General features: G+C 39.4%; 1 protein-coding gene across 5 annotated transcripts in view; it reads left to right on the top strand.

Annotated features, from left to right (window-relative positions):
- LOC114560003 (neuronal cell adhesion molecule) overlaps positions 1-15,456 on the top strand; it is a 79,184-nt gene that overhangs the window by 51,570 nt on the left and 12,158 nt on the right. For 4 of the 5 annotated variants that reach the window (XM_028585102.1, XM_028585106.1, XM_028585104.1 and 1 more), the window contains exons 3-17: positions 2,856-3,031; positions 5,114-5,219; positions 6,171-6,364; positions 6,716-6,838; positions 7,855-8,025; positions 8,612-8,668; positions 9,746-9,857; positions 10,026-10,210; positions 10,400-10,534; positions 10,856-10,999; positions 11,105-11,216; positions 11,295-11,461; positions 12,696-12,843; positions 13,088-13,212; positions 14,345-14,446. In XM_028585102.1, the coding sequence (XP_028440903.1) occupies positions 2,947-3,031; positions 5,114-5,219; positions 6,171-6,364; positions 6,716-6,838; positions 7,855-8,025; positions 8,612-8,668; positions 9,746-9,857; positions 10,026-10,210; positions 10,400-10,534; positions 10,856-10,999; positions 11,105-11,216; positions 11,295-11,461; positions 12,696-12,843; positions 13,088-13,212; positions 14,345-14,446 (1,966 nt within the window). In that variant the 5' untranslated portion in view covers positions 2,856-2,946. The remainder of the gene's footprint in view (positions 1-2,855; positions 3,032-5,113; positions 5,220-6,170; positions 6,365-6,715; positions 6,839-7,854; positions 8,026-8,611; positions 8,669-9,745; positions 9,858-10,025; positions 10,211-10,399; positions 10,535-10,855; positions 11,000-11,104; positions 11,217-11,294; positions 11,462-12,695; positions 12,844-13,087; positions 13,213-14,344; positions 14,447-15,456) is intronic. The other variant, XM_028585105.1, reaches the window with a different exon arrangement.

Raw genomic sequence — 15,456 nt, 5'->3', positions numbered from 1 at the left:
ATCTCTGCCTCAGCAGTCTCCAGCAAAGTGAGCTTTATTGACTTTGGCTTTTCCAGTTCCGTCAGGACGAGATGCATAGGAAAGTTCAACAATTGTGATGGCTATTTTCTGATTGCATGTCCCCACGAAAGAATTGTATTCAAATGAAAAGTGGGCTTTAAACTGTAGTTTCTTCTTTAAGATGCAGGGCTTCTCTAGCTTAAGCTCAAAATACACTCATTATGCAAGCTTCTGCCTCACGCTACATCTGTAAATTTAAAGAGTATGAATACTCCACTACTTAATTTAAATAGGGTAAGGTCTGGCTTGGTTTTAAATCATTTTTATGCTCACTGCTCACGCAGGATGTCAGTAGTTCCGGACCCTGGTGGTTGGTTTCACGTCTTAAGAGCCCCACTTGAGTTTCCACTGTCCTCCTACTGGGAGAGGGATGTAAGGGGTTGGTCCCGTATCACTGCAGCTCACAGGGATAATTATAGCACACATACACGCAAATGAATACAGGCACACATATACAGTATGCACACAGAGACACACACATGCTGAGCTGCTACACCTCATTAAATTGGGAAATAAATCCTGGATGAAGCCCTGGCTCTTTTCCAGATAACAATCACCATGCTTTTGGGGATTCACCATAAAATGTATAATTAACACATTTATTCTCTTGCTGTCGCAGGCTGTCCTTTTTTTCCACTTCACCTGTGACTATGCACAGCCAAGTTCAGGCTGTATTTTCTGGGGGGGGGTTTGTTTGTTTTTTTAGAAATTGTTGGATTCTCTTTGCTGTGATGTTGTGACTTTTTACATCAAAAAAATTTGATTGGCACAAATAAATTATTACAATGTGAAACCTTACTAATCACTGAATGGATTTTGCATGAATTACATCTGATTGTAAATTTCTAACACATTTGCAAGTTGAAAATGAACATTGATGATAAAAGTGTGTTGCAGGTTCCCCCCCTCAAAATCTTTTTATTTCAAATCCCAAAGCCAGAGCAGCCTGGTGGTGTACACGGCAGTGTGATTGGCTGCCCTAGGCAAATAATACAGGCATTCCCTAGAGAGGTGTAGTGGAAGCCCGGGGCAGCATACGTTAGCCTTGGTCTCTTCCCATGCCACCAGACACCGGCTCTGGGGCTGGTGCTGAATCATGACTGTAGGGCAGCACTAACAAATACATCAGTTCCCAAAGGAGCACTAGGCCAGGGCCTGACTGCCTAGCCTCTGGTCCCAGACACAGCTTCCACCACCTCATTCGCAGCCCTAACCCGCCCAGCAACCGAAGGCGGGAGAGGAGTAAACGTATGCAGCTCCACCTTTAATGGGCTCAATTTAATTCTTTCATATGGTAACCGGCATTAGTATCCCAAATTTGATAGTGTGCTTTTGTGATAACACCGCAAATTAGTCTGCCTGAGCTCTAAATTAAGCTATGACATTTTAATACTGTGCCAGCAGATGCCTTGGGTAAGACAGGCAGGAGGGGGCAAGATAAAAACAGGTCAGGCTGCAGTTGTTAAAAGACAGAAAACCACTCCTTCCAAGTTTCATTCTTTTTACTCATCATTTGCAAGCTGTGCTCACACTCACAGTAAAATAATGAATTATACTGCTTATTTGTTTGTGACATTGCTGAATTATCCAGATACATATGAAACAAACTGAGCAAAGTCATGTTGATTCTATTTTATTCTCGGAAGCTTAAGTCACACTGGTTTTGATGACCCTGGCAGTGATTATTTCAACATTTGCGTTTTTGCTATCATTCCTTTTTAGCTTTGTTTCGAAAAAATAATTGCTTCTGGTTGGATGAATTTTTGAATTTATTTTATTTAAACAGGGACAGTGCACAAGTTAACCTTAACCTTGTGTAAGAACAAGGAGAGATGCATTGTACCTGGTTTTAGCACAAGTGCTATTTTCCGCCCGTAGTCCCTTTTGAAGGTGTGATATGGCAACACTGAGCTGCCTGGCAACAAGAGAAATAATTCAGACCTGGTATATTCAGTACAGTTCAACATTAGTGTTGGATGCATAATTAGGTTATATTGTGTAACAAACGAAAATAAAATCTTTACGTATTAACGGTTAATCAGTAGCCAATTAGCCTTTCACCATTTTGTTTTGAACTGTAAACAAGTCAGCTCGCTTGAACCTGAACACCCTGTTGAACTTATACTATACAATCTGTCCCCTTTGAACGGTGTCTACTAAGATGTCAGAGATCTAAGATCTCCCCAATCACACATGATGTTTCCCATTACAACAATCTCATTAAGGAATGATGGTTCACTGTCTGAAATCTGACCTCATTGGGGATCAGTTTGCTGCTGGCTCAGTCAGTCAGTCAATCAAAAAGCTGAAAGTGAAATGGAAAGTAAAGTGAGTGTCCCTGTGTCTTGTCCCTTGGCATGTCATCTGATGTGATCGATATGGCAGAGAAGCCTAATGGCATGATGGCCACGGCGGTGATTAGCCGAGCAAAGTGAGCCCTGGTGAGCCGCGTCGGTCCGTGTTGGAGTGCACTAGATCAAAAAGATAGCTTCCAGCAAACTGCACTGCATGGCACATAACATTGATCTATGGCCAGAGATATGTCTGTCTCTCTCTGTCTCTCTCTCTCTCTCTCTCTCTCTCTCTCTCTCTCTCTCTCTCTCTCTCTCTCTCTCTCTCTTTCTATCTCGCTCTCTCTCTCTCTCTCACACCATCTGATGAAAACAACAGAACAAACTCAGTCTTATGATTGATAGCAGCAGTAACTGGATGTGCTATTCAACCCAGTAATCTCTGTTCCTTCCTCTATCCTCTTATCTCTGACGCTCTCTCTTTCTTTCTCTCTCTCCGTGTAGTTGTGAATGTGCACGTGTCCTCAGACGGTGTGACTGAGCAGAGAGGCGGGGCGTCGCTGTATTTGGGGGCAGACCTTTGCGTCACACACTGATGATGGAGAGGAGAAGGATGGACGCAGTACTGCTGGTGCTGTTCTTGGTACACCTCGCCACTGCACTGGAGGTCCCACTAGACCGTAAGGCAACACACGGACACACACACACACACACACACACACACACACACACACACACACACACACACACACAAACGCATTTATATATACAAACTGGACTAATATCAGATAAAAAATGTTGGCAAGTCAATAATGAAACAAAAGTGCCATTTGCTGGTTGAAGCTTCTCAAATGTGATGATTTGCTTCTTTTCTTTATTATATATGAACATGTTTGGGATTTGGCAATTTTGATATTTTCTTTAACTTCAGTCAAGTCATTTTATTTGTATAGCACATTTAAACGAACAACAGTTGACCCAAAGTGCTTTACAGGTAGAACAGGGAAGGCAGAAACAGTATGCCTTAAAGATACATAATCACATGTGCAAGGTACCATGAATATAGTTAGGCAAAGGTAGAATTTAAAAACAGGAGGGTGGTATCAAGTATAAGAGTATTTCCCAAATTGTTGAACAATTCCTCAATTAATAGAGAAAAGAATCAGATTCATTAATAATGAAAACTATTGGTAAAAATGCCCATTTTATTTTCCCTTAAGTAGCTTTATGGTTCATCTTATTTTACAATGACATCAAACTTATTGCATTTGATGGTTATTTTTAAATAATAATTCAATTAATCATGTATCTATCAAATCTAAAAAAAAAATTTAAAAATGCTCATAATTTTCCCAGAGCCCAAGGTGACATTCACTTTTTGTTTTTAATCTGAACCTAAAAAAAACAGAATACAAAGAGGTTCAGTTTACTATCGCATTTGACAAAAAGAGCACAAAGTCCTCACATTTGAAAAGCAGGAACTGGTGTCTGTTTAGCATTCCTTGCTTGAAAATTGACTGAAACAATTATTTGGTTATCAACATATTTGCAGATTAATTTTCTAACGATCACTTAGGGCTGGGTGATATGGAGAAAATCAAATATCATAATGTTTTTGACCAAATACCTCGATATCGATACCGCAACGATATTATAGTGTTGACTATTGGTGCTTTCACAAAATATTTACACAATGAGATTTTTGATAAATAATCATCAGTAATGTGGCTGTAAAGGCAAATAATAGAACAGTTACAACACTCTGGTAAGTTCAGAAAATGACATTACTGTAATGCAGCCTTTAAAACCAGGAAAAGACAACACTTATGCCATATTACGATATTACAATATCCAAAATCTAAGACGATATCTAGTCTCATATCACAATATCGATATAATATCGATATATTTCCCAGCTCTACGATCGCTTATTTATTTTAGCTCTAATCTAATTTTTTCTAACCATTTTCCTATGTATTACAGATTCCTGTTTTCTTAACGGTTGATGTTTTATTTTCAAAGGAAACTCTATATGTTGTTCTATTGTTTGGTTCGATCGGTTGACCACTGGAAGCTGGCATTTCTTAACTGGGAACTGGCCTTGTTTAAACTGTGTTTGAAGCCGAAATAATGCAGGAAGATATTTTTCACCACTAATGCCTGGTTCTCTTTACTGTCACAAATTTTCTTTGCTGATTCTCGGCGAAAACACTAAAGTTCTGGAAGGACGTAAGTCTCAAACTCGTGTGAATTCACTGCAGAGGTTGTGCTAGCAGTTTTTTTGTTGTGCATTAAAGGTTATATTTGATCTATTTTTATTATATTTTGTTTTTTTTAAGTTATAAGATGCTGAGTGTGATTTGGAGTGGACTTTAATATATTGCATGCATTGATGTTATTGTTTGCTGTTTTTGTTTCTGTGTGTTTCTGCAGAGGTAGAGCATTTTCCATAGAGCATTATTGCAAATTGCATGAGTTCTTGTATCCTTTGTTTCGTCATAGTCCATTAGTTATTTCCCCAGCACTGACAGGAATACATTAAGCATCGGATCATTACAATAAAGTGAAATGTACCTGAGCGTGCTGTATAGCTTTTTGCTGCTGCACGTTATGAGAGCTTTTTTTGTCTGTCAGCAAACAAATTAAGTCTGCATGTGATTGGCAATGACTGCTTGTGTGGTCAAAACAGCAACTTAAAAATGATGAGGTATGCAGTAAAGGTCATGATTAAATATTATCACCCTCTTTCTGATCGCTTTTAGTGCCGCAGCCACCGACCATAACTCACCAATCGCCCAAGGATTACATCATCGACCCACGAGAGAACATTATAATCCACTGTGAGGCGAAGGGGAAGCCTCACCCCAGGTAGGAATCTGTGAAGTGTGATTTTGCATTCACGATGCTGTTACCAAGAAAAATATTCCAGGTGTGGATTCAACCACCACCTGTGAAATTTCAGTTAAAAGCCTCAGTTCACAGAAAGTCTCCAGAATTTCAGTCTAAAATATGATGATTAAAGTTCTGGTTTATTCAAACTATAATAAATAAAGCATTTTATTCCTGCACATGCTGCCCTTGCCAAAGGTTGATTGTAGCTAATGCTTTTGAATATTTTACTCTAAATTATGCCATCTTTCCTTTATCCATCTCAGTGTAACACCTAATTAATTTGCTGGCACCAACACTACATGCAAACACACATACACACACACACACACACACACACACACACACACACACACACACACACACACACACACACACGCTCACACACACACGTTCGTACTTCTATACTTGCGAGGACCCTCATTAAAAAAAAAATCATTTCTCAGCCTTAAAGATTTACTTGACCCTTATTTCATTTAATTTCATTTCATTTCGTTTTGAATGTAACAATGTCCCTAAATTTCAGCAAATGTGAATTCAAAAACAGATGATTACATAACATTACCCCTGAAACCAAGTCTTTTTTAACCCTCCAACATCCTTTTGAACTCACAAGAGTTTGAATCTTTTGAAGTGCTTTTTTAAAGCCCCTTAAACCTTGAATTTAAATCATAAGAATTTCTCTTTAACATTATATTCAAGTTTTATAGTCAAAACCTCAGCTAATCAGCTTCATCAGGACTATGTGGGCATGGTTTAATTTCTAAGCTACATGTCCTACCAGTTAACCATTGTCTATCCTTTTCTTAGTACCTCCTTAAGCCTGTATTACAATACAGTGTGGTGGCTATACACTTTACCAGATTATCATAACACAATTTGTTATCAGTGGATATAAGTTATGACACTGTTCTGTCCCCCCCCCCTCAGTTTCTCCTGGACCAGAAATGGGACCCACTTTGACATCGACCAGGACCCCAACGTGACTATGAAACCCCACTCTGGGACCCTGGTGGTGGACATCAGCAGTGCGAAGGCCGAACAATACGAGTGTGTGTACCAGTGCACAGCGAGGAACAAACATGGAACTGCTGTTTCCAACAACATAGTCGTACGACAGTCCAGTAAGTGCAGTGCAGTCTATAATTTCTATTATTTCACTTTTCTTCCATTTTTTTAATGTCATGTATACCTCACATCATTCTTTTTTTCTTTTTCTAACTATTAATTAGCCTTTTCCATCTTAAGAGCACTCCTGACAGGTAAAGGTTGCATGTAGAAAGCAGCATGTTTCACTTTGCAGGATGTAACGGTATATAGAGCAAATATCCCTCTATATTTCTCCTTATGCGTATTGTTATTCAGTTAGGCATCATTCCTCTCATCCTGCCTTGTCAACTCTGTCATCCTATGAGCGACAGTCCATTAACAACACATATTTAATGTCAAATTACGAGACTTGTATCTTTCTCCAGGGTCCCCCTTGTGGTCAAAGGAGAAAATCAAGCCAATTGTCGTTCAGGAGGGCGTGTCCTTAGTGCTGCCGTGTCGACCCCCAGCTGGCCTGCCTCCTCCCATCATATTCTGGATGGACAATAGTGAGCACTTCAATCATGGAAGATATTTAGCTGTATACATGAACACACATTATAACATACTGTTGATGACTTGAGGGTTTTTCTATGGGCCTAGGTTGGTCCAGAAATCTCAGATATGTGTCCTTGTGGCAAAATTATGAGTCTGCTCTCAAATAATGCTCATTAGTGTTCCTTACAGTTAACACACTGTGTTTGGCTGTTTAATATAAACAGTCACATTAATGTGGTTAATATAAACAACTGCAACATAATTAGCCTTTTTTATGGCAGAGAACTAGGGGTTCATGGGAAATGTGGCCTAATGTAAAGTACACTGCCGCTGCTTTTGATTAAAGGCTACTAATAGTCTCATCCTGAGTCATGTATATTTAATGTTATTACACAGTAATTAAACTAATTCAATTTTTACTTGATTCATTTAATGTGTTGATTTTAAAGGTAGTGGTCTAGTAGTATACAGCTGTGCAGATAATTTTGGTTCAGTTGACAAAAAAATCTCACCACAAGGTCCACTCAGTAGTTGTTCTGGAGCTTCCTCAGTAGATGGATTTTCATAGTTGAAAATGGAAATGTTTTCAAATTTAATTTTGTTACGAGCCACTTGTCATCCATGTTGAGATTGAAAGTTCATTCGTCCTTAGAAACAACAGTTGACAAAACGCTCTCACCACAAGGTCCATTTAGAAACTGTGGTGGAGCTTTCAAATAACTCCATCTGCTGAGGAGGATTGTGTGATTCAATTGAACATTTAGCTAATAAATGGACCTTGTGGTGAGGTTCAGAGTTTTTAAGTTTTCTCTCTATGAGATGTATGCTTCTTTCCAAACAGTGTCCTAGTTACTTTGGAAATCCACAGAACACGCTATGAATAAGGACTTTTTCTTTGGTAGAACGACGTTCCAATGAAAACTTTAAGATCACAATAATCTTTCAACCAAACGTTTACCTTTACGTACAGTTGCATGTATTGAAATTGCTGTATGCTTCAAAATACTAAATTTGCTGTACATTTCAGACTTCCAGAGGCTGCCTCAGAGCAGAAGGGTGTCTCAGTCCCTGAACGGAGACCTTTACTTCTCTAATGTACTCCGAGAGGATTCCAGGAATGACTACATCTGCTACGCCCGCTTCCCGTACACACAAACTATCCAGCAGAAACAACCCATCACCGTCAAGGTCCTCAATCGTAAGTATAACTGTGTGTGTGTGTGTGTGTGTGTGTGTGTGTGTGTGTGTGTGTGTGTGTGTGTGTGTGTGTGAGAAGAGAAGAAACCAAAATAAAGGAAGTCAATTAAATGAGCTAGCATGACTGAGACGACTGGAGTGTAATTTTCTGTGCAATAAGAGGCAGTTCATTCACAGTAGTATGTACTAGAATGACTGCGTAGGAGTGAAACTGCATTTCCTATCTCTGATCCCATCCTCAGAGACGCCAGTGGTCGTTGTCCCACTGAAAAGACATATTGTCAGAGTTCTCATGGCTCCCAGCACTATCCGCCAGGCAGGCGTTTCGTACTTCTGTGAGATGTTCTGTACATGCACTCTCCACCATCAACAAAGACTGCTCTCATTCAGTGTAGCATTTTGCAGTTGACATGACGGCTGTCTGTTCCCACAAAATTCTTATGACTATTATTCCTCATCTCCGGCTTTTGAGTCATTTTAAAATTTTGTTTTAATTCTGAACACTCTCATGTTAACTTGTTTTTTTCCCCTCCATGTGTCTAATGATTTCAACTTGTCGCGTGTTTGATTTTTCTGTTGTGTTACAGTGGATGCAATCAATGACACAATGGCAGCTTTTTACAATGACACTGATTTATTTAGTGGTGAGTTTTGGCACCCCCTAGTGTTTACCTCCCCAACCTAGAGCTCAAAACTCTAGCTTTTACCCACTAACCCTTCATCCCCAAAGCTTTTAACAATCTCACAGATTTATTTAGGGTTGAGATCTGGCAACCCCTAGTGTTTACCCCCCAACTTACAGTTCTGAACTGTAGCTGTTACCCACTAACCCTTAAATCCATTAAGTTAATTCTCTATCCCTCTGCCACTCCTGCTCTATCCAATCAAAGTCCTTTTTTGATAACTATTCATTTCCTCCTATGATTTGCTTAAACCACCACTGCATAATGATTCCAATGACGACTGAGCGGATTGTGTAACTTTGACATGTAATCTGTGCAGGCTTGATCTTTGCCAACTTTGCCATCATATATTATGATAATTCAAACATATTAAAAATGTAACCTGATTGATGATAAACAAAACATTTGCTCGTAGCACAACTCCTTAACATATAGAAATGTTAAAATTCTTCCTTTTTGCTGCAATCTTTATTTTCAAAATCATTCTTTCGCCGCTGCACTGCCTAATTTTAGAACACACCTAGCTGTTAATCTCTCTGTCACCAATCATTTTCCTCTCATTTCATTTCTCATTGCCTAGAAGATCTTTTGGTTTGTCCTTGTCTAAACATTACCACACATTTTCTTACCTGAAACATGCAAGCAGTTTGATTCTCATAATCTTTCTCACATCTTTTTTATTATTGGTTTAGCAGATTACTTATTTACCAATTCAGTAGTAGAAAGCAGATCTTCATGTCTCTAATTCTCACTTATATATTAGATTAATTTTAGTCTTTATTATAACCCCAAATGGCAATTCATTAGCTATAAACACCCACAGAAAGCAATACAATTAAACACAACATGGCAATAAAATTGACATCTAACCATAAAATATGAGAATGTGGTCTGTAATGAAGTGTGTGTGTGTGTGTGTGTGTGTGTGTGTGTGTGTGTGTGTGTGTGTGTGTGTGTGTGTGTGTGTGTGTGTGTGTGTGTGTGTGTGTGTGTGTGTGTGTGTGTGTGTGTGTGTGTGTGTGTGTGTGTGTGCTATAGAAGACCCAGCAGATGAGAGAAAGCCAACCTTTCTCATCCCATCTGGCCCCTCCAGCTCCAAGATGGTGCTGAGAGGACAGGTGCTGGAGATGGAGTGTATTGCAGAAGGACTGTAAGTGAAAGAATTTGCCAATACTTCAGCTCTGAAAGCCTCAAGCGCCCACCTGCTCAAGTGTCATCATTACATCACTCTTTGTCTTTGTCTTTGTATCCTCTCTCTCTCTCTCTCTCTCTCTCTCTCTCTCTCTCTCTCTCTCTCTCTCTCTCTCTTTGAATCCAGGCCCACCCCTGCAATCTCTTGGACCAAAAATAGCGGCGATCTCCCAGCTGATCGCACATCTTACCTGCACTACCAGAAGACCCTACGTATTGTGAACGTGTCAGAATCAGACGCAGGAGATTACCGCTGCACCGCCAGGAATGAGCTCGGCTCGGTGTACCACACCATCCACGTCATGGTCAAAGGTGTGTCTGTGATAAAGCGCACAGTATCCCATCAGGCCATTTTTTCACCATGTGGCGAAACAGTCAATCCTTCTTTCTGTCTCTTCATACTCCCTCCATCTCATAATTGATTTATGCACAGATGCCAACAGGGCAGTGTGTTCAGTGATTAATTCTCCAGCCTTCTCCTGCGCTCTGTTCTATTTTCAGCTGCTCCGTATTGGATCGGTGGCGCCCCCAGGAACCTTGTCCTAGCTCCAGGAGAGGACGGTGTACTGACCTGCAGGGCCAGTGGCACGCCCAAGCCCTCCGTCACCTGGTCTATGAATGGCATCCCAATAGAGAGTAAGTGAATAAAGTGTTCCTTTATTGTTATGGCCTCTTTCATTTTTTTTTAATAAAAGCTGAGAATTGTTTAATTTCATTATTTGAGACAGGATTTTTGTTTTTCAATTACAGATTTGTAAAAATCTTGGTACTTTGAAGCATTTTCTTCTCTCTGGGGTTGATGTTTGATATTTACGATACCTGAGTTTACTACCACAACAAAACTAAATACAAATAATAAAATACAACCTAAAATGACCAAAATTATTATTTAGATGAGGAAATAGCTTAATTTAAAGAGCCAGAGTTACATATATAACCCTTGTTATCCGTGAACAGATTCCCCTAAGGATCTCAGCAGAAAAGTGGAGGACGACACCATCATCTTCAGTCTTGTGCAGACTGGATCCAGCGCTGTCTACCAGTGTAATGTCTCCAATGACTACGGTTACCTCCTGTCCAACGCCTTTGTCAATGTGCTCTGTAAGTTCATTACACAACATCCAGTTGTTTTAGAATGCTGTTTTCCATTTACATTGATTTCTGTAGTGTAATAACAAGGCAATAATTGCTGCTGCTTCACTGCAGCGGAGCCGCCTAGAGTGCTGACACAAGCCAACAAAGTGTACCAGGTCATCAAAAATCACCAGGCCCTATTAGACTGCGCTTCCTTCGGGTCACCCATCCCTAAAATTACATGGTGAGTTAATGAACTTTTAACAGAAGAAAGTGTTTTATGTATGTTCAAAAGCTCAAAACGGCTGCCTCTCTCTCTCAGGTTCAAAGACAGTCGGTCCAGCACTCTTGATGGAGACCCTTACATCCACCATGACAATGGGACTTTAGAGATTCACGTAGCTCAAGCCCACAATAGTGGCAAATACACCTGCGTGGCCGGAAATACCCTTGGTATCTACGAGAATCACGTCTATTTGGAGGTCAAAGGTGAGAATGTTTCTGCACTGAAGATCCTAATAGATAGTGCTATTGCAGTGATATTTGTGATAAAAGCTAGAACAATTTTGGGTTAAAAGTAAAAATATCAAACATGTCTGGTTACAGTAAGTCCAAAGTAGAACCAAGAATAAAAACAGGAAAATGATTTTTCAGGTGAATGTTGTTTACAATCACTGGGCTCTTATATCTGCTGACACATTTCCACATGAAGCCTTTATCAGAGCAGATATGACAGGACTCACCATGTAAGCAACAAAAAGAAATTGCAAGAAGATCCACAAAAAAAGTAAATAAAAATTAAAACATAGAAATGATAATAAATCGGTTAAAAAAGTAAAAATAACATGAAACAAAAAAAGTAAAGGTTATTTCTGGTTATAGCTATAGCTGGTCATAATCCTAAGGATTCACTGTAAGTTTAATATTAAAAGATGATTTTTTTTTAAGTCATGCCGACAATTATTATTTTAATAGCTTAGTATTCTATACACTAAAAAGTATGCGTAAAGGCTTTAGGCTGCCCAAATGTTATTGTAGGCCCAGTTTAAAATGCAACTTAATTCTATACAATATATGTAGTAGGCAGTCCCTGCTCCATCTCGCTTTCATTTAAGGGGTCCTTGGCTTAAAAAATATTGAAGACCATAATGGTGACATAACACTGTCATAACCATGAGGATGTCTTTGTCACTTCTGTCATTAAGTGTTTAAGTGTTCTGTTTTTTCATAACAAGTTGACACCAGGATGACATTACATTTGTTTGGGAATGACAACTTGACGTTAACCAGGATAACCTTACCAGAGGATGTCTTTGTCATGACAACTTGACATAATGTCATCCTGTTTAATTTCAAGTTGTCATTACAAAGACATCCCAAACAAATTTAATGTCAACTTGTCATGACCAAGACAACTTCTGGTAATGTCACTTTGATTAACGTCAAGTTGTCACAATCAAGACAACCCAAACAATGTCAACTTGTCACGACAAAAACCGAATGACACTTAATGGCAGAAGTCATAAACGTTCATGACTTGTTTATAACGTTTATGACACATTCATGACCATGTCATGACATAGTTATGACAGTGTCATGTCACGATTATGTTGATACCTTCAAGTAAAGTGTTACCAAATATTTGTTCCCACTGGTGAGGCTTATTGTTTTGATTCTTTACATTTTAGTCAATTCAAAATGAACCTCCTCTACCTCCCATCAGATCCCACCCGGATCCTGAAGCAGCCAGACTACAAACAGGTCCAGAGGGGCAGGTCTGTAGTGTTTGAGTGTAAGGTGACATACGACCCCTCACTCGAGCCCATCGTGACCTGGCTCAAAGATGACGGAGAGCTGCCCAATGACGAGAGGTCAGAGCTGGCAATGTCTCACTTCTTAGACCCTCTCTACATAACTTATAATGGATCTAGCCAGTATCTCATCATCAATCTTACCTTTAATGAAATTGTGCTGTTACATATAATGGTGGATGTTTGTTTCTGTTTCGTTACTAATGCAAAGGATTTCTCGTCCTGGCTTCATGGCTTGATTCTTAGTTTGACTGCTTGATACAGTCAGATGCAGTGCTAAGCTGGATGAATTCTTTGTTTACAGATTAATAGTAGGCTTCGACAGCCTCACCATCACTGATGTGACAGAGAACGATGCGGGGGTGTACACCTGCATCATGAACACCACTCTGGACCATGATTCAGCCAGGGCTGAGCTCACTGTTGTTGGTATGTTCAGATTTGCAGAAGCTCAATTTCACCGACTCATAAAACAAACTCACAAATTATTAAAGTGTAACCTCTCGCCATCTCAGCTCTTCCCAGAAAAGTAATTCTGTCCAATAACTAACACAGCAGTTTGCCTTTCAGTCCTTCAAGGTTAATTGCCTGAGAGTTTACTTAATAGGGTCGGAGCGGATTTAGTCAGCTATTGTGTCAGCAGCATGAATATTTGATTATCGTCTTCTTCGTAAGCCAGATAATCTTCTTTGTTTTCTTATGGCTGACTGACCACTAAACTCCCTATTTCACTCCTGCCCTCCTACCTGGCAGGGGCCACACCAACACCAGCTGTTGTCTACGGTAAACCTGCAGCACACATGAGCACCCAGATGTGCAATACTGACATGGGCTTGTGCTGTTTGTTGGATGTTTCTGTTCAGTGAAGCATGTTGTGGCCTGAATAATTTCTTTTGACAATCAGATAATTTTTTATTTTGATTTGCCAGCATTTATTTGTTTTTGTCTTGAAGGTGTTTTAAGCTTTTCTTTTGAAGAAATTATGTTTTTCCATTTTTACAAAAGTGCATACAGTTTGAATATATTAAACACTAAAAATGGAGGCAAAGAGGAAGCAATTTCTACTCACATTTCAATGCAAAGATAATTTATAAAGCAGACATCTCATCATTGCACCACTTGGGATCTTTTCAAATGCGCCATTTGCTCATCACTCATTTATTCCTAGCACGTGTTCCCACTTTATTATCACAATTCCAAAACATGAGCATCAGTTTAACCACTCTACTGAGCCCGAGACTATTTCATGCAGAGTGGTTAAGGAAGATGCTCAGTTGAGCATCAGTTGTTTCATATGCATGATGCAGTGTCTGCATGTGTATCATAGGGCACATAGCATCATAAAACGCAACATTTGAAGAAACCGAGGAGTAACTGAAAGGTGTGCTTGGTTGAACCAGCATATTTAGCATTTATTATCATTCTAGTATCACAGAAACACATGTATGTAACCAGATATCCCCTTTTGTTTTTTGCTTCATCTTCTTGTGGCATGAACCCCTTTTTATTCTGTAACTGTAACTGTGTGTTGATGTTGCTGCCTGTGCTGTATTTTCCCCAGAGCGACCCGATCCCCCAACTGACCTGGAGCTGACGGACAAGAAAAAGAGGAGTGTTCAGCTCACTTGGACCCCTGGGGATGAACATAACAGTCCTATTCAGAGTATGCCTTAAGTGTGTGTGTGTGTGTGTGTGTGTGTGTGTGTGTGTGTGTGTGTGTGTGTGTGTGTGTGTGTGTGTGTGTGTGTGTGTGTGTGTGTGTGAGTTTTTGTCTGTTTGGGATTTGTGTTCAATGACCTTATCCAAGTGACACTTCACCTATTTCACACATGAATAAAAATAGTTGTATTATCTTCTAATGGAAAGCCTGCATTAAAAACTTGTGGTTTGAATGAAGTGGGCATGTGCTGTAGGCGTCAGGGAGGGTCAAATTAAAGATGCTTTTAAGTTACATAATGAAAATTGTAGGGTGGGGTCCAGAATTTGACGCATACTAAGGACAAAAAGTCAGGATGTCTGGGCCTCTGCTGCCTCGATTTCTTAAAAAAAACTGTCTCTGATGAGTCTCCCAACATTATGGAAGTGCAAAACGAAATCACTGTAGTACCCCATTGATTACGGTAATCACGTCTTTGGCATTTAGCTGGATATGTGAAAAAAATCAGAATGATCTACAAAACTTCAGGCTCCATAATTACAGTCAACTAATAATGTACAGTACAGGCCAAAGGTTTGGACACACCTTCTCATTCAATGCGTTTCCTTTTTATTTTCATGACTATTTACATTGTAGATTCTCACTGAAGGCATCAAAACTATGAATGAACACATATGGAATTATGTACTTAACAAAAAAGTGTGAAATAACTGAAAACATGTCTTATATTTTAGATTCTTCAAAGTAGCCACCTTTTGCTTTTTTTATTAATAAGGGATAAAATTCAACTAATTAACCCTGACAAAGCACACCTGTGAAGTGAAAACCATTTCAGGTGGTTACCTCATGAAGCTCATTGAGAGAACACCAAGGGTTTGCAGAGTTATCAAAAAAAAAGCAAAGGGTGGCTACTTTGAGGAATCTAAAATATAAGACATGTTTTCAGTTATTTCACACTTTTTTGTTAAGTACATAATTCCATATGTGTTCATTCATAGTTTTGATGCCTTCAGTGA

Source organism: Perca flavescens, chromosome 8 (genome assembly GCF_004354835.1).
Source record: "Perca flavescens isolate YP-PL-M2 chromosome 8, PFLA_1.0, whole genome shotgun sequence".
Taxonomy (NCBI): Eukaryota; Metazoa; Chordata; class Actinopteri; order Perciformes; family Percidae; genus Perca; species Perca flavescens.
The sequence above is the reverse complement of the archived record's forward strand: the minus strand, read 5'-3'. Positions and strand labels throughout refer to the sequence as shown.